The 20,619-nt window shown below is 32.6% G+C and overlaps 1 protein-coding gene across 3 annotated transcripts in view; it reads right to left on the reverse strand.

Annotated features, from left to right (window-relative positions):
• Positions 1-3,636: 3,636 nt before the first annotated feature.
• Positions 3,637-20,619, reverse strand: part of LOC145678584 (acetylcholine receptor subunit alpha-like) — a 730,942-nt gene continuing 713,959 nt past the window's right edge. For 2 of the 3 annotated variants that reach the window (XM_081748902.1, XM_081748901.1), the window contains one exon: positions 3,637-4,139. In XM_081748902.1, the coding sequence (XP_081605028.1) occupies positions 3,942-4,139 (198 nt within the window). In that variant the 3' untranslated portion in view covers positions 3,637-3,941. The remainder of the gene's footprint in view (positions 4,140-20,619) is intronic. The other variant, XM_081748903.1, reaches the window with a different exon arrangement.

The following is a 20,619-nucleotide window of genomic DNA, read 5'->3' on the forward strand; positions in this document are numbered from 1 at the left end:
CACATTGATCGTCCCTTTGTTGGGTCTTTATTTGCCCCTCTTTTTAATCAACGGAACATCTGTATTAAGTTTAATAAGTTAATTTCGATTTAATTTCTTTTAAACAGTTTCAGGGGTACACAACTGGATGACCAACTGTGTCTAGGGTTACGCGAGAAAAAAAAAGGTTGAATAGCACTGCTCTAAATGATTACCACATTTCTGCACAAAATTTTAATTTCTATGCAAATATGAAAATTGTATATTCGTATTAGACACACGAGTTTTTGTTCCTGTAATTTTCAAGTCCTTCTCTGAAGGAAAGGCTCAAAATTATTTACTAAGCAGTTGAAACAGAAGTAAATTGTACGGTTTATTTGCGGATGTTGCTCATGTATAAGAGAATATAATCTCCATTACTTTTCAAGTTTATGATTCAGAGCTTGATAACTACAGGCAGAATAGAACTCAAAGTAGGATGAAGGTTATTGACATCTTTGAAACATGACAATATCCTGTAACGGACCGCAAGGACCCATTACATCCTAAATCCATTGTTTGTGTCAATCGCCTTCATGTATTGTGTCTATTCTACTTGATTCCCCGTCTTTAATTTTATATACCTCCGAGTTCCATACTAGCTTTATGTATTTTTGGTTTTAAATATTCCTTATTTTTATATTTGATGTTCTCTTTGTTAAATATCCTTAAAACTGTCATAGATATCAATGTAATTGAAATTAATATTTACTATCATATGCTACACCTTCGTAATTGTACATTTAAATATATTGTTTGCTATAGCTAATGGACACGTGAACATGGCCGCCACGCGCATATAATATTAATGTGAATTTCCTGCAAAATCAATCTCTATTTTAAATTGATGTAGAACAGAAAAATCCTTTTCTATATACATTGTTGTAATACTTAAAATATGAAATACGAATAATCAATCCGTAATTCAATTTTAGTCTTAATATTGAGATAACTAATCGAACTTAACATGTCGAAAGGTAATTCAAATGTCTAAATTATCCTTAGGGCTATTCGAATAGAATTTTGTTTTGCGAATTTGGATAATTAGTAAAATAATGTACTTCTAGATATTTAAATTTATTTTAAGCCTAACGTCAATTAAATATGAATTGTGCCTAAATTCTTCTGTAACTGAATTCAAAGAAATAGACAATACAATAGACAATATGTACATTGAGCCTGTCATTAATAAATGTGCATCCTGAGAAGGTGATTTCAATTATGTTGGTGGCATTGCTCAATTGGAATTGTACAATATACTTGTTAGCCATGAAAGAAACACTTTATGTTGATTACATATGATATCCATTTGCCACCTTACAATGTTATACTAAATAACATATTGATGTTGGGTTAATTTTATGATAATGAATACAAATATTAAAAGTAGTTGGTTTATGATAAGCTAAGAGAATAGTAGCGAAAGCGCCTAGATAATTCATTAACTTAAGTATTTATACGAATATTTATTATTATTAATCACTTTTATCCCAAATCGTAACTCTTTATGTTAAGGATGGATGTTTGCTTGTGAACTGGCATGAACTCTTCTTTCATTAATACTAGTATTAATTTTCCTAGTTTCTGACCCACTGTGATCTTGTGGTTACTACTTACCTGAATACTCACCTTTTTATCCTACATTACACTAACTATATTGCGCAGGATGTTTCATGTGCTGCATGAATTTGATAACTTGGGGTTTTAAGTAATAAAACACAATTCATTGGTATTTTAGAATCTAGATCATTTCAAACCGTACTTCTTACATCTGTGTGGTGTTTAATTGATTCCAGATAACTTACTCTTCCGCATTTCAGATAGAAGAGCACCTACTTCGGCTGGGCGAAACGTATTTGCTATCGAGTTAAAATCATATTAAAACAAAATAACGAATGCCATCTGCCAGCCAACAGAGAGGAGAGATATAACTCTGACAAGCAATCAAATTTTGTCTTCCAACATATTTTTCTCCGAAATTCTAAATTCTGAGCAACAGCATAGCACGTTTATTGTTATCAGTAATGACACGCAAGTATAACTAATAATAATCTTTTCTTATACTGGTCGGTTGTAGTAATGTTGAAATTCCTTTGCATTTAGAGATTTGCATAAAGACACTAAATGCCCGTAATGAAAAGGACAATATGTACATAAGTTGTTATATTTCGCCTATTTTCAATTTAATATTCGTAACATTGTCTTACATGGTATGAAATTACATATTGAGAATACCCAGCAGTGCTATACATAATAATATGAGCAAAATTAAAAAGCTGTTGACCTTTCATTTCTCTTCAACCATATATCATCTCCATTATATCTTAATTACAATTGATAGATATTCAGACATCAAAAATGGCATATTTTGGAAATCATCGGTAAATAACAATTGAGACATTATATGCCATATATGTATATATAGATACAAAGGCTCTAATATAATAATATTTTAAACATGCATAGTATGATAGCTTGGGAAAGTTTTATGTTGGTTTGATTGAAGAAAATTGATTTTGTTTTTATTGAGTGTTTATGAATGTTTATTTTTTGTTTCAGTTGAGAGTTTGTTTAGAAAATTGGATCTCGTTTAGTAGAGTGAATTGATAAAACAGGTACTCGTTTATGTTCATTTGCCTTTTATGTAATCGATATGTACGTACATACTTAGTATATACTTTAAAAGAGGTATTGGAAATATATTTGTGAAATAAGTTCATTTAATGTTCTTTTATCGTGTAGGTTCTTAGACAATAATTTATTATAAGCCATTCACTCATGCGCTCATAAGAAAATAAAAAATATTTTTCATGCTTTTTATTCAATAATCAAGGGAAGAGTTTTATTATATATTTATATAAATATAACTTATTTGGAAAAGGAAATATAGTATTTATTTTTCACAATTTACAAAAGTGCTTTGTTTATAATTTGTTAGTAAGTACAGGTTATAAACATTTTATAGGGGCAGATCAAACTTACAGTACCGTTACGATAATTCATAAAAGAATTTTAAATTATAAAATAATTAGCTAAAATACTAAACAGTATTTTTTAAAAATAAGCTATCCATTTTAGCTCATACAATTAATTCCTTTAGTTATATCTATATGCAACATTTCATTAATAATGAACGGTATTATAAATTGTTAATTGGGTTTCATTAAGAAACAACCAAAACAAATGTTTCTTTTAATTTTCACGTTTAATAGGATAGTTTGATCTGTCCTATAAAGACAGAGATGTATATCAATCTTATTGATAGTCAATCATCAATTCAGTTTTATATAAAGATTATATCAATAATTAATATATATATATAATATAACTAAGATATTCAATAATAACGTTTTGCACAGCCCTACTCTATATTAAAAGATTTAATATTATTTATAATAAGTGATAAGTTCTGGAAAATATTGTTCATTCTTTTTAAAAGTGTATCATCTAGTGTCCAACACTCATACACATTTGCACAGGAAATAAAAAGAATAAAATATAGTATAATATATATGTGTTATGTTGTTAACAGCTGAGCAATAATAAAAGGGTGCTTTACCAAGTAACACACCTTGGTCTTGGATAAGGAAGTATTTTTTTTAATAAACCAACTATATATTTTCTTTTCTTTTTGTAAAACTTCATATTCTAGAACCATAATCAAAGAATGATCCCCGCATTCTTTGTTGTTTTTTTTTTTTTCGTTTCGAAACGTTTTAATAAGTTCACTATATTCACACTTACAACAGCACTTTTTTTTTTCCATTTTTAAGTTTCTATTTTCAGTATCATAATTTGCAAATATTTGTGCGCCAACTATTGTCCCACACTTGTTGTCTGGGACACTTATTTTTCATTCTTATTGTTTCAGTGTTTGAGACGAGGGACATTGTCTTTTGTATTGTCCTAGAATAAACAAAATATTATAGTCTTGTCTCTATGTGAGGTTTGGCTGTACTTGTAGCTATTTCTGATAACTTCACGTCTATCGGGATACGGTCATCATACAACGTTGGTGCCTGCAAAATGATCCCTGCAGTACCCACCAATACTGCTAATGTAAATATCCATAAAAACAGGCGATCCAATACCATTGCAACGTATTTCCAATCCTCTTTTACCTGGAAAAAAGCAGAAGAACGGAATACGAGAGATTAGTAACAGAAAAATGATGCAATAACACACAAATAAGAAATATGTTTGAAGTTTTTTTTATAGGTATTACTAAGCAATGTTAAGACTAGAATTGTCAGGGTGAAAGAAAACATTTACTAAAAGATGGCACTCACAACAATATATTATGAACTCCTCTTCACAATTATCATTAAAGTGAAACACCATTTGTAATTACTAAAACTGTTATGTCTAAGATGTTTCCTCGAAATATTTAAATTAGTAATATTTTCCATTGTATAAGCTTTGCATTAGTAGACCTAAATCCGATTTAAACTACTCACTGAGCAAAACAATACGTTTATTCTAAAGATTGTTAACGTATAACAGTTTCGTCAACTATCCAACTATTCGCCAACAGTTTCATCATCCAGAATCAATTGATGATGAAGCCAAGTGGATAGTTGGCGAAGCTGTTTCACATTAGTAATTTTTACAATAAACTTATTGTTTTGCTCAGTGAGTAGTTTAAATCGGATTTAAATTAGCAAATAATAATATTTTAACTGGAAATATTTCACTATCTTATGTATGTAATACAAAAGTACATGAATCTTATGCAGAGTAGTTCTGGCGCGTGATTAGTGCCGTACTAAAGAGTAAAATTAACATATATTTCATGCAATAGTCAGGTCTTTAGTATGACACTAATTATACACCAAAATGACTCTGCGTAAGGCCCTAAATGTTCTTCGTGTAATACCGAAATTATTGTAGTGCAAGATATATTAACGATTCGGTAAAAACAAACTAAAACAGAAAATATACTTGGTTACCAATTAGGAATATACAGTAAAATATTGAAAGAGCCTAATAAACTATAAAAAAGATAAAATATAGATAAACATATTTGAAATTTAATAACATGTCACAATACATGGATAATTTAACATTAATTACGTCTGTAGTTACAAAAGTAAATAAGACACCCAGATATAAAAACAAGACAAATCCTTCTGACGACTGGTGTGTTGAGTCCCTGGTTCGATCTCAGCTTCCACCAAAACGGTTTGTCATGGATGAACACTGTGTGCACAGGTTTTCCCGGAATTGTTCTATTTTTCCTCATTTGCTTCATTCCATCATTATCAGTCATCTCATCTTCATCATTGTCTCCCTTAGTATAATTGCAGGACGTTAAACTTAAGATAATGGATACCTATTTAGTATCTTCCAAAATGATTTCAGTCCAAAAATGATAATTGAATAAGTAATCATCGAATCAGTGAATTGAAATTCTTCTGAAAAATACATTAATCCTATAACTGGTATATGAACGGCTCGGGGAAAGGCAAGGTAAGTCACATTTTTTAACTTTCAAAGAAACTAAAAAAGAAAGTTTCACATTCGCATACAATTCAATGACACATACCAGACAAGTTTTTCCTGCCACCTGCAGGTACATTTTCGAAATTAAACTGCTTACATACTATTTTGTATTTTGTGGTACGATCCCAACCCATTCCACCTAGTAAATCAATTTTACCTGGAGTGTTGTTTACTATTGTCTCCCCCTCCCTCCTGACGCGTTCATATACTTAGAGAAGGATAAACAAACTTCATGTTGTAGGTCAATGATCGACTCTTACTTAGTTCAAGACCAAACTCAGAACTTTACCATATATTCAAATTTTGAAGGCTCTCAAATAATAAATACAGTATGAAACAATATTCTTTAACAATGGTAATTACGTCAGCAGCTACAGTTGTTTACCTATTTGCCTATTTTTGACAAAATTAGTTCGGTACTGAATTTTCTGTCTGTTATTTGCTAATTTTTCAATTTTGAGCCCTCCACTCAATAGAGCATCAAAAACTATCTGAAAGAAGTGATTGTATTTTTCGCGTCACTCTTGCCATTCCCGAGATATTGACCAAGAAAGTTCCGATTTGGGGAGATTTAAGGAGCCATATCAGTCATAAAGAGATAATAGTTCGCGAATTGTTCAATTTTGAGCCCTTCATTTTGAGCATGTGTCTTGATAAAACAACATATCGTAGAACGTTTTAACAGAACTCTTAAACAAAACATGTGGAAAAATTATAGTACTCAAGGAAATTATAAATGGATAGATATGTTATAAGAATTATTTAATGAGTATAATAATATACATAGAACAATTGGTATACAGCCTGTAGAAGTTAATAATAAAAATTCGTCCTGGCAATACTCTTGGAGCATTCTTAAATGTTTTTTTTCCTCGAAACTTCTTTTCTCGAAATCTCCCTTGTTTCCATCTACGAGTTTACGTGAAATGGTGAAAAGTGGAGTTCAAGATGTCACTGTGAATTTTGAATTTTTTAACGTACTGTCCCAAACAATATAGCATTTAAATCTTGAAAGTATGCTAGTATTTGCATAGTATATCATCAGATTAATGTTCTGTACTGTGTCAGATTCAAAACTTCATGGATTCCAAATAGAGAATCGTATTAATATGAAGTAACCTGTAAAGTCGATGTAATAATTTAAGGTTTTGGACTTGCTAACATTGTGACATCAGTAATTTAGGAACAACAAGCAATTAGTAGATTAGAAGATAGCGTCTGTTAAGGAGAAAGCACAATGTGTTCTATGATTTGAAGAATTTAAGTCATGTGTTTCATCAGAGCACGAAGTTTCAGAAGTAGAGCTCCGAATGGTAAAATTATTTAAATGTGTTTAAGAAGTTCAAAAAAGTAACAACCATTGATGATTTATCACATCGTGGTAGACCTGTAGACAGCATGGAAGAGGTTGAATGCTGAACGAAAGTAGGATTATGAATCCCAAAAATTCGTCAGAAGAAGGACTGCGGAATTTGGAGTGAGTGTCAATACAATATACAAGATAATGTGTAAACTTAGAGAAGAAACCATATAATTAAAGAATAGTAAAACACTTAGGTAAGGAAGTTCACTATGTACGCATGAAATGTTTTGTAAGATGGCGCTAAGCCGAATATGACAAAATAGTCCCACAATGTAGGATTTTGTTTCCAGATGAGGCTATTTTTGTGTCACGTAAGATGAATAGATTTTACTAGAATTTGGGAACAGAATAGTCATACGAGTTTGTAATGTACAACTGACAGATTCAATGGTAGCATGTGATGGACTGTTCAAAGAAGTTTTATACATTCTGTGAATTGTAAAATGTACGTGATCCAAAGAAGAAAGTTCGTATGGTTATTCGGGATATTCTACATTAAGATTACAGATACGGTTGCAAGAATTTTGGACATCAATAAAGCACACTTGGAGATCTGGCATAGAAACAGGTACAGTATATATTATTGTCAAAATTTGAAGTCATCTTGTGTTGGAATTCACGACGCCTTATAACAAGCAAATATAAATAAACGTGAAACATAATAACCCTTTTCTAGTTTTATGCTAAAATTTAATTTTACGTTCTTTTTCTGCATCACCATGCCTATTACGTAACATGGTATAAGAACTTTCATTTTATCAATTAACATTATCCTCGCATTTGTAAGTTTTGGTGGTCCGTGTTGCCCTTAACATTATGTTTATCAATTATAATTTGTCCAAACTTCTTTGAAAAATGTAACAGAGATGTAAAATAAATATTCTCAATGACTTTCTCACATTTGAAATCCTTCTTCGATCTATTTCTATAAGTTATATGTAAGGAGCTTAAATTGTTTTCTAATTTAGAGAACATGGTACTTAAATCAATCCATTTTGTGAATGCAAATTTCTTTATTAATATTATCATTGTTCCTAAGTGTTAACCTTGAAAGTTATGCCTTCAATTTTCCGGACCTCTCCACCTATGGAAATATAAAACGGTTTCTAATGTTTCAGTTCTAGGTGTTAGCTTATTTATAGTTTCTCAGGACGTCTACTAGGAATTAAGACTGATTTCATCTCAAAATGTATACAATTTTGGACTTTAAAAATTCAGGATCAAAACACCCTTCTTACGAGGGAACCTATCCAAGTGTAACTCTGACTTCAAGTCTAGACTATGGCCATTGGATACCTTGTCCCAAACGAACATAACACGAAAAGGATATATCCTCGATCTCAAGTGTTGCGAAGATATAAGTGTTAAAATTTAGAAATTGAGCTCCATACTATACATTACAAAGTCAGCTTCCGGGTCAGATTTTTCGGAAACGGTCGGGTAAGGAAACTCAGCGAATACATATGAAATTAGTGTTGGGAGCCCACCACATTTTGAATGAAAAATGTGTCCCCGGGGCACTCGCAGGATTCCAGGCGGGGCCCAACTCAAAATTTGCAAATGGAACCGGGGGTTAAGTAGCATATTGTATGAAAGCTATTGTTAAATTAAAGAAGATAGAACGAATCCCAACTCTCTACGATAACCCTGTGCAACCGGGCAATTGGTCAAAATGTCAATACAACCTACATCAGAAAATCTATGGCCACTGTTCTAAATCCGTTAAATTGCGACAATAACAAAACAGAAAAACACGTTTAAAAGTGCAGGTATTGAAGTAAAGCAAATTGCTGCAGAGTCTCTCACAGAGTCGCACAACGGACTTTATCCAAGTATAAGTGTGACGTCGAATGACCAATAGACCATAGAATGACCATGGCCATTGGATTTCGTGTCCTAGAAGAGAAAGGATACATTCTCAATAGCAACCGTCGTGGAGAGTGAGAAGTTCAAAAGGCAACGGTATATACTTCGCGAACCGGGATCCAAAATTCGCAGAGTGCACCAGGAAATTTCTGTCGGGGGATGTGCTGAACGAGAAACATGATGGTAAAGACGAAAAGGATTGACCTTTAAACTTTGAGCCACATTCAAGAATAAGGTGGTGGAGAAAACGTGAATAGTGATGCAAAAACAAAGTATATCGGAGGGTGTTTGTCTAGGGATATAGGAAATGGTCAAGAATAATATTTCGTGAAAATATACAATGGAAACCAACTTGATAACTTTAAACGTGAAAAAAAAAAAAAACAGAAGCATAGAGGAGTAGAAGATGAGTAGGTGAACGTACGAAAAGGGAAAAGTTTATAGAAGAACGTTGGCGTGATTTACTTGTCAAAGCGCTTGCCTACGGTACGCGTGTGTGCGCGTTCAAATCGACTGATATCCCTTCAGAAAGGTGGTTGCGACTGACAATGTATCCTTTCTCTTCTTGGACACGAAATCCAATGGTCATGGTCATTCTATGATCCATTGGTCATTCGAAGTCACACTTATACTTGGATAAGTTCCGTTGTGCGACTCTGTGAGAGACTCTGCAGCAATTTGCTTTACTTCAATACCTGCACTTTTAAATGTGTTTTTCTATTTTGTTATTGTCGCAACTTAACGAATTTAGAACAGTGGCCATAGATTTTCTGATGTAGGTTGTATTGACGTTTTGACCAGTTGCCCGTTTGCACAGGGTTATCGTAGAGAGTTGAGATTTGTTCTATCTTCTTTTATTTAACAATAGCTTTCATACAATATGTTACTTAACCCCCGGTTCCATTTACAAATTTTGAGTTGGACCCCGCCTGGGACCCTGCAAGTGCCCCGGGGACACAAATTTTTCCTTCAAAATTTGCTAGGCTTCCCACACTAATTTCATATGTATTCGCTGAGTTTCCTTACCCGACCGTTTCCGCAAAAACTGACCCGGAATTTGAGTTTGTAATGTATAGTAAGGAGCTCAATTTCTAACTTTTCACGCTTATATCTCCGCAACGGTTGAGATCGAGGATGTATCCCTTTTTATGTTATTTTCTTTTGGGACAAGGTATTCAACGGCCATAGTCTCGAGTCGAGGTCAGAGTTACACTTGGATAGGTTCCCTCGTTTAGTGTCATGCGTGTCCTGTTTGGCCCCTTTAATGTGACTCTGAAAGCTTTCGAATTTATGTCGCTTCCTTAAATTTAGAATGTGAGTACATTAGCAATATTTCGTTATGTCAAATTACAAAACTCAAAATCACATTTTTGAATTAGCCATAGAAATAGGTTTCGAAATCGCAAAATCAACATTCAAAATTCTCCTTAACTGAACAAACACTACAATTTTCAATAATTATAACATTGTAGATTTATAATGGTGGAGGAGTAGAATTAAATATAGTTGTATGTAGTAACAAATAAGGAGGTAGTAAATTAAAAAAAACTTGATTGTTAGTTAGCGTTAAATATTTTACTACTCTCCACCGTCAAAACCCATGCCATCAAAAGTTAACCTGTATTAAATTTTAAACATCAATCTATAGGATCACAGTTATTCTGAAATAAAATGAAATGCACTGAGAAAAATCCACTTCCGGGACAGCGGTATATTGTACAAATGTATGGAAGCTGTAAGTTTACTACGAAAATCTATATGGAGCTTACATTACCCATATGCTAGATAGTACTGCCTTTCCCCGCTTAGATGTTATATCATGCCGCAGCAGGATGTCTGACATCTTTTCTGAATATAACATACGTGTACTTATGTTATATACGTCAACTATATGTTACATACGTCCATCTGTATGTTAGATCCTGACCGCCTATATAAAATTTCTTTGTTTTATACGGAAAGTTCGTACAGATGGAACACTTATACGGAAAGTATTACAAAACATCAGAATGTTACCTAGAGTCGTACGTTAAGTCCAAAAACTACAAGATTTACGCATATAACCTACGTTTTTACGTAAGCAACTGTAGTTTTTCTCTGTGTGATATATTTAATTTCGCATCCCACTATTCCACATTCTCATTCCATTAATTCATCCATAATCATTTACTTTTCATAAATCATCCGTCTCCTTTAATCTACAGGTCATAGTATAACTGTGGGACGTTTTTATTTTGCATTATGTTCTATAAGCTTGATCAATGAAAGTGAATGATGAAAAAGGAATTGGTGGAATGGAAATATGGAAGGAAACGTGAGATCCTTGAGAAAACCCTCGACACGATATTGTGCAAGCAAACTCAAACGACCTGAAATCGAATCAGGAACTCATCGTACTAAAGGCCTAGATGTCTACTAGTGAGCCGCCGTAACTTCTATAATTATTGTGACGCTATATTGAAATGAAATGAAATTTTTACTTTTGCGTCCCACGTTCATGCCCTATAGACTAAAAACGAATGATTCATTAGAGTGAATGATTATGAAAGAATTGTTGCTGTGAGAATCTGGGAAGAAACGAGAGAACCCAACGAAATCCAGGATTGATATTTTATTGTTTGGTTATGAAATCGATAGTACATAAAATACGCTAAGAATTTTTAAGAAACAAAGTTTCCATAAATTGTGTATATTTGAAGTTAAAAAAAAAAGACGAACAAACGATTTAACGGAGCAAATTGCTCAATGCGCAAAATCATAATTTGTCCTCGTTTTCAAATATCGTAGTAATAAGAACACGTAGCCATACTTCGCGTATAAAACACGTTTATAGGACGTAGATTCCTGGTCGGAAGGCTCTCAACCGAAAAGATTTGAAGAAAATTCAACCCACGACACTAAAGTGAGAGATACGAGTAAACCTAATTAGATGGGATTAACACTATTTAATATACAATGGAAAAGTTTTGCTTCTTCTGCTAATTTTGAGTTCTTGAGCCATATTAGTTAATGCGAGAGTATAATTGAGGGGGTTAGCGCAACAGTGGTCTAACTAACATTTTTTTAAATGGAGAAAAATCAAGTTAAACACATGTGTTTTTGTACAATATACCAAAAGCAAGCACAAGTGGTTGAATGTGTCATACTTGTATTGTACAAAAAACAACATGTGTTTAAGTTTAATTTATTTTTTCTCCATTTTAAAACATGTGGGTTAGACCACTGTTGCACTCACCCTCCTCAATTATATTTGTAAAAAGTTTTGAAGAATTGACATATCTCAATAAACCTTTAACTAAGATATTTTTATTCACTGAGCAGAGTGTATTGCTTATACGCATATAAACAAAAGTTGTTCTTTCTAAAACATTTATAAGAACTAAAATAAAATTGTTGTCATGCATTACATGATAATCCTTCTGGTTCTTGTATAGGGCATGGATGAAAAAAGTAACTTCAGGTCACAAATAAAACCAAAAAGATATATGAGTCGTTTCAGATTCCCCAAAGACAATACAAAGCGAAGGTAATGTATTCATGCCATTCCGCGAGTAAACTGAAAACCAAATGGCAGGTCAGTCGTACTATATGGAACATTTTCACATTTATCTGACTTTTCAACAGTTTATAAAGAAAATGTTGGGAGAAAAAGTAAGAGACAAAATGTTTATGTTTAACATGCCTAGACAAAAAAAAATATAAAAAATAAAATAAAATAAAAATTAAAAAATTAAAAAAATAAAAAAAAATAAAAAATAAAAAATAATAAAAAACATTGGTTCGTCAGAATAATGAGTAGTATTTGTCACAGGTACATTTTGGTGTTAGGAGATCCATTTTTCGGGTTTTAGATTAAAAAAACAATGTGAAAGGTTGTAAATGTGAAGTGCATGTTATTGCCAGTATTTCTGCGTGGTTTTTGACCATTTTTCTCATCTAATCTTATCTTAAATCATCTCATTAGCAAGTAATATTAATTCAATTAGTCAAAACATTAACATCAATTATCTGAAAGAATCAATACATTTATATATATAAAGAAAGAAGTTTCTTGAAAACAAAGGATAAAACAAGGACTATGAAGATAATTTATTTAAAACAATTGTAACGTGAAAATAAATTACTAATAGATTGTTTCAATAGTTATGAACATTAAAAACTGCAAGAAAAAACATTACAGTGGAGTCTCGGTAATCCGAACTACGTATAATCAGAACATCCGGTTAATCCGAAGAGGTCCGAGAGGATTTTTATTGTGTGTGTTTGGCAAAAATACGCAGTTTTAGGAAATTAATAACCTATAGGATGAAAATGGGTGCATGTTTCGTAGAAAACAAAGTAAACTTTTGTTAAATACAGTTTTTTCTTTATTATTTGTATTTAGGCCGTAAGCCAAATTACAACAATTACACAAAGTTTAAAATAGAATACAGTGTACGTACTGTACAGTATTGAAACTTGTATGTTTAGTATGATTGAAATACAGTAACAGGAATACAGTAGTAGAAAAAGTACTATACCGTAACATAAAACTGAACGTACAATACTGATAGTATACAGTACTAGTATTGTACTACTATCTACTATAGTACCATCGTACTGTTGTACTGTCAGGCACATAGCCAGGACTTTTTAATGGCGGGGGGTCTGTGACATGAAATACTGTAGTTATTTCACCATGAGCTCGATTCTTCTAAACCATCTTAATGGCAACATGTTAGTTCGGCGAGGGAAGAAGGGAAAGCGTGACATGAAATACTTTGGTTATCACACTAGGGGCTCGATCAATCTAAACTATTTTACTGGCAACATATATTGGTTTGTTAGGACAATAAAATGAGGATATGTTAGTAAGTATTTTAATAAACTATGAAGGAATCTTGAGTAAAAGTACATTAAAAAGAATACTGAAAAAGATTTTACAATATCTACGTTCCTTCTCCTGTTCATTTTCCTTTCATTATGACCTCAACTATTATAGAAAGTACATATCCCCTATTATAAGAAGTACGTATACAATAATGTCTTGTAAAATATTTTACAATACCTGAGTTCCTTTCTCTGTTGAATCACATGTTAACAGAACTTACTTTCCACATAACTTTTTTGTTTTATTATTCCGTCAAATACTTTCTGTTCCAAATGACAAGTTAAAGAAGCAGAGAAAACTGTTTTTGAAATAACATGTTTGATACTACAGAGAAACGATGACGAAAAGTTATGACAAAAAATGTCCACACCATTACAGAACGATACAATGCTTTCGAAAGCTTGAAATTTCCCTGACTAGTTGCAGAAATTCTGAGAATTCCGCAATTTTTCTAGAAATTTCAAATTCCCTGACTTTTCCAGGATATCCCTCTTATTCGCCACCGTGTATTGCAAGTGATTCGGCTAATGTGTTCCTCGTACAGATGGAGTGAAAATGAAACAATGAGAAGGGCACATGTCGACAACGCTGTGCGCAAGTTTGGCTACTGCTTATTTAACTTGTCATTTGCAATAGATAGTAAAACACACGTCAATAACTTTCTCATTCTGTCTCTAACAAATATGCGGGATAAGCATGGAGCTAGATAGAATTCAAAATGCTCCATTACAATAATATCCATTCTTAATTTGATCCCCTCTACCGTTTCTTCCACACAAAGCTCCTCATGAGAAAGAGTAATCAAACGCTTGTTGTAGTTTTTAATTTTGAACGCTGATTCTTCTTTTTCTCTTTATTTCTGTTTCATCCTTTATTCTTTTCATTTCTGTCTCGAAGGGGGGGGGGGGTTGGACTCCCCAGATCCCTTGGCTACGTGCCTGGTACGGAGCTAGTCTTACTCGTTACAAGATATGAATTCACTTATTGTCTTTTATCGCAGTGAAGAGAGTCTATTGGACGACGCATAGTTTCGCCATCGTCTCATAAACTAATGTACGTAGTACTGTACGTGGAAAAATATAGCCATCAAGTTTTTCCATCATTTTAAACATTTTTCCAGTACTGTAGTCAGCAAACGTGTTTTGAAATACTATACTGGTACGCCATGTACTACAACACAATAGACCCGTTCACCCGCTTCAAACCGCTATTTTATTGTTATTCCGGCTAATCCGAACAATCACGTAATCCGAACAGGGTTCGGTCCAAATTAGCTGAGATTAACGGGACTCCACTGTATTTACAAATGACATTTATTTTGGGTCTTTTATGATACTTTGAGATAACACTAAATGGTCAAATGCAACCTATGAAACATTAAGTTAATTAATGAACAATAACATTGAGCTCCTGGGCTCAAGTACCCTTTAGAAATGTTTAGTAGGTGCTCAGCAGGCATTTTCAGTCACTCTCCTTTGGCCAATATTGCTAAACACATTTTAAGTGGAAAAACAAGATTCAAAACACATTTTAAGTGGAAAAACAAGATTCAATGTTCAATTTGATGGGTTGCTTGTATTTAAGTTTGATATCTCTTTCAGCAGCGATGCTATATGACACGTATATATATAGCTTAACATGGGATTCGAACCATATGAGATCCCACAGGAAATCGAATCCTGGTCTAACGCCCCAAAGACATGAGTTAGCTAAATGATTAGTTTCAGTTTCAGTTTATCAAAAGTTTAGATAATCGTGGTAAAGAAAAAGAAAATAAAAAAACTGATGTCTTTGCAGTTTAAAAAATTTTTACTGTTCATTTTACCTCAGTAGCCTGTGGTCCCCTTGATGATTTTTCACGGCTAAGCAGAGGCCCTACAATTTCAAAATGACCATGCTATTGGATCTGTTAAGAAAATTAATTAGAATAAGAGGTCCGAGGCGTTGTGATTTATCTTGTAAGTACATAAGCGTGAGCTCCCATTGACAAAACAATTAAAGTCGAAGTTTATGTATTAACGATCATGTTCCGTCACAAAACCAATTCATAATTTAATACACTTGAGTGGAAATTACTTCTGCCTCTTAGAAAGAACACTGTTGCGGTGTAAACTTATATCTTCTATCTTTTATGAAGATGAAATGCTGTTTTGAAGTAGTAACGTAGTGCAATTGCAAACTTTTATTTGTTTATTTATTATGTTTATTTTGATAATAATGTTTTATGAACCCGCGTAGCATAGTCGATAATACTCTCGTTGCTGCGAGCGGACCTAGATTCGATTTCCTCGTGGGGACGCTTGGTTGAAAAGATGTAAGAGCTTTTTCAGGTCAACGGTCCTGGGTGAGGCTTTTCCTATGTTTACCTCATTCACAATAGACGAATGGTTGGTTGGTACCTAACTTACAGGTCCCAGGCCGCTTCCTTCATTTCTTCTCCACTTTCTTAAGGAGCGCCCAGAAATATGTATAAATAAATGAATTAAATAAATAATAATGTTTTTGTGGATAATACACACAGTTATTGATACTTCGAGAAGTTGTATTCTTATATATTTTTTAAAATCCCATCAATAAAAACGGTAAACAATTTGGATTTATTTCTAAAATTGATTGGTTGATGAAAGAGTTTAATGGGGGAGCTCAACATCAAAAGCCTAAGTTAGGAAGTAACACAGCAAAAATATTATTTCTGAATTTGAAATCTTATTTGAGAATATTTTGGAAGATAATGTATGTTATGTATTATATTCGTATCGTATATCACAAAAATCGCATACAAGTAATATGCACTATTGCAAACATATTTAACAATATTCAGTTTCTACGTCATCTTTTTCCCAGTCCATTGATTTAAATGGAAAAATTTTATTATTGTTGTCTTTGTAATGGACTGGAACTTTAATATGATTGTTACTGATTTCTGTCTTAAAATCAAGTAAAATGTCTCTTTTCTTCAGAATGAATTTGCGTCATATATATATATATACAATGTATTATATATATATATATATATATATATATATATATATATATATATATATATATATATAGATAGATAGATAGATAGATAGATATATAGATAGATATATATACAGGGCGTTTCAAAACAACACCGACAACGTTTGGGAGGTGATTCCTGACACCAAGATAAGACAAAAGGTATAGACCAACCTGGGTGCACAAATGCTTCCTTTCGGAGTTATAGGTTGCCGAAAACATGAAAAAATGAACTTTAAAGGCCCATAGCTCCGAAACTATGGGACCTATTAAATTTACCTAATATTATACGTAAATTTAATATTACTTCAGTTAAATTTCCTTATTAAATGTTAAAAACTATGTTTATAACAAAATTTAATTCTTACACAGGAATTACACAGGAACTAGTATGTTCTTTATCTAAATGTTCATGTTTTACCATCTTCTGTTATCGGTGAAAGGAACTGTGAAAAGGAAGTTGAAGTATAAGGATACTCCTTTAAGTACTAATGGTGCGTTCGTTTCTCTGGTACCGGTGAATTCTGAAACATGGATATTTAAATAGAGCGTATACCAGTTCCTGTGTAATTCCTTAAACCACTTGGGATAGGCTCTATAGTTTCTAAGCCAGGATGTTTTGAAACGCGATATTTCGAATTTTCGGTAGTTCATAACTCTGAAAGGAGACGTTTTTCGACCCTTGTTTATTAGAACTTTTTTCTTTCATTTCGTATAAGGAACCGCTTCCAAAAGTTTGTCGGTGGAGTTTCCTACCACCCTGTAGAAAGAAAATTAGCGCTATTTATTCCGGCATGAAAATGAAGGATCAATTGTTTTCTTTTGTACGCCACTATTAGAGATTTTTCGTATATCTGTTGGCTCTCTCCTGAGGAACATTAATCATCTTTGTGTGCGATCGTCAGCACTAATGTAGCACTATTTCCTTTAATTAGTTTTCAAAACGAATACTCCATTATTAAATTTGGGCGGAGCTTCTACACGTGAAGATAGCCTCACCCAGAATGAACGAGAATGCTAATTTTCTGATAAGAGCACTAATTTTCATTTTATGCGTTGTCGTCAGAGCTAATTTCTAGCGTACGAGAAATAATTAGTGGTCATGTGGGTGGCTCTGTCTTCGCAGAGATAATTTCGTTAGTCTTTAATTGCTGTATATTTTTTTAAACGTCAGCAGATCAAAAGAGAAATGTCTGAATTTATTCTCTCAATAGTTTCGAGAAAATGAAAACATATTTGTATTAATTTTCTTAAGAAAAGAAAGACATGGAGAATTGCACGTCAGAAAACTAATTTCAAATTTGATAATTTATACATATTGCAGTGATTTTAGTTTTTAACAAGTCTAAATGAATTTCCTAAGAATTATTTGAATTAATCAAACTTTGAGGTATACTACTTTTAGTCTACTAGGTAATTTACATTGGAATTATCAGAAATCAGCAAACAGCATTAGCAATAGGAAAGAAAGGCCAATTGTAAAACATCATCTTGGTATTCGTCTGGTGAAACAGAAAAAAAAAGAAAAAAACTGGAAAGACTCACTGAACATAACCGGGCCTTTACTTGCAATTTGGAACCTCCAATAGAGAACAGCAACAAATACAGCCTTCGCCATGTATCCTCTTTACGCCCGCCCTTAATTACTTTCACTCTTTAGGAATTTAATTTTGCAAAATATTCAAACATATTTATTTTTAATGACAATTTTGTAGGTTTCAATTCAGCGAGTTGTAAGCTTGGATATTAAAAGAAGGAAAAAGAAAAAAATATCCCACTTAGAGTCTGCATTCCCAAAAACTCTTTCTTATTATTGACCTACATCATAAAAGAAGTATACTGTCCCAATTACAAGTTTCTGAGTTCAACGAATTTGGCTTTGTTGATGAACGTTCCTAATAGTATGCATAATAATATAGATACAGATTTAAGAATATAGTATACAGATAGGAAATTTTATGGTAATATTGAATACAATAATATTCAAGATGGAGTTTATGGTGGTTTGTTTAAGTAATTTTTCACTAATGCATTTACACACATAATAGTGCGCGAATTTTTATCGAACACATGATATAAATACTGAATGAAGACCGAAGCTGCTGCATACATCTCGCTCAACAACATTTTGGGATGAAGCAAATGCTACGTTGTTAGCCTGAAAGCCGTGATCTTCTACTATAGATATCCAAAGTTTAACCTGAAATATTTATACTTGCTAATTTTCATGTATTGGATAAACTTATATGATAAACGCATATTATATCTAATAAGACTAATAAAATGTGGTTTGAATAGAGACTCGATATATTTCGAGATATTTTTTTTTGGATAGGTAAAATTGTACAATTTTATTAGAGTTCGACGGATAATAGTTCAAAGATGAAATATACACAGCATGTTCAGTGGGAAGGGTGACTAACCTTTTTGCTTCGAAACCATTAGTACCACATATGGAGAAGTATAAGTACCATGTAGCCACACATTTCGACTATCTTCCCTCAAAGTTGCAGCAACGATTGATGCCTACGTGTTTACATATGCAGCATGTAGAATTTTAAGCTCACTAGTGTTCTTGAATTCAATTCCAATTCTCAGTACAAAGCCGAGATTTCTGTAAACCTAATTTCCAATTCGAATCAAATGAATATCGAACGAAAGATTTGATCTTATTGACACACCAAGACCAGTTATATTTTAATTTTTCCCAGTTGAATGCTATTAATATGAGACTCGCAATTTCTCAAGTACGTCAAGCAATTTCTGCTTCTTATAAAGACTGCACGTCCGAACATTTAATGGTAGCTTATTAATTTTGCATCGATTATAAACTGTATGTCTGATACAGTAAATTTTCAAATCTCTGTATATACGAGTAACAGCTTTTGTGATTCTATTACATCAGGTAGACCGTTAATATATAACAAGGAAGGTCCTAAATTTGAACCCTGTAGAACAGCTGAATGAACTACAGACACAGAAGTCAAGACATTTTTGCATCGTATACGTTCACGGAGATATGACGATAAAATTTGTTTGTTTATTTATTTATGACTTATTTTACGTGGCGAAGTTAAGGCTCTGCAGACTTCTCCGAGAACTTAACCATGTGCATACATTCTTCTTCTTTTTTTTTAAAAAAAAGCACCAATACATAGAAAATATTAACAATTACAAAAGAAAAGTATTGAACCACACAAAAAAGAATATACTACTTAAGTAAAAAAAAAATAGTTAAACACTTCAAAACAAAAATTGAAAATAACATACAATAGAGGAAACAAAATAACATGGAGAAACCTAAATTGCACATTGCATATAGCGGTACTAGAAGTATGAATATATAAGCTGTACAAATTAACATAAGTTGCCTATTGGTTGTGTGTCTATATATGGGTTATTAATAATTTGGTAAAACGAAGATGCCTCATGTGCTACCAGTACCCTTATCTTTACTTAAGAGAAGGGAATTTACAGATTTTTTAAAATTTGGCAACTGTGGAAAAGTTGTGTACTAATTGAGGTAAACTGTTCCAGAGGCGTGTAGTACTTACTGTGAAGGATTTTGAGTATGAATCAGAAGTGTGACTGGATATGGAGAACAAGAAATTATCTTGTGACCTTGTGCTTCTAGTATGAAAGTCTGATAAATATAAAAATCTACGGGCTAGGTACAATGGTTCTGACGTAGTAAGTATTTTGTACAATAGGGTAAGATTATGTAAATTTCTTCTTTCAACTAACGTCAGCCATGACAGTTTTTTTATAAAAAGGTGTGAGATGTTCCCTGTAAGTTAAATTGAAAATAAATCTAATGCAGGCATTTTGCACTCTTTGCAAGTGCTTTGATTGATTTTCTGTTAGATCAGAATGGTATACGAAAAATTAAATGTTGTAAGTTTGCTACGAAGAATATCATAATTAGTTACATCAAGCATCTTACTGAAGTGTGTATAAATTGTGTCAGCTTGATTTTTTTTTTACCGATGTATGTTGCTAA

The sequence above is a fragment of the Thermobia domestica genome, chromosome 2 (genome assembly GCF_964235325.1).
Source record: "Thermobia domestica chromosome 2, izTheDome1.hap1.1, whole genome shotgun sequence".
Classification (NCBI taxonomy): domain Eukaryota; kingdom Metazoa; phylum Arthropoda; class Insecta; order Zygentoma; family Lepismatidae; genus Thermobia; species Thermobia domestica.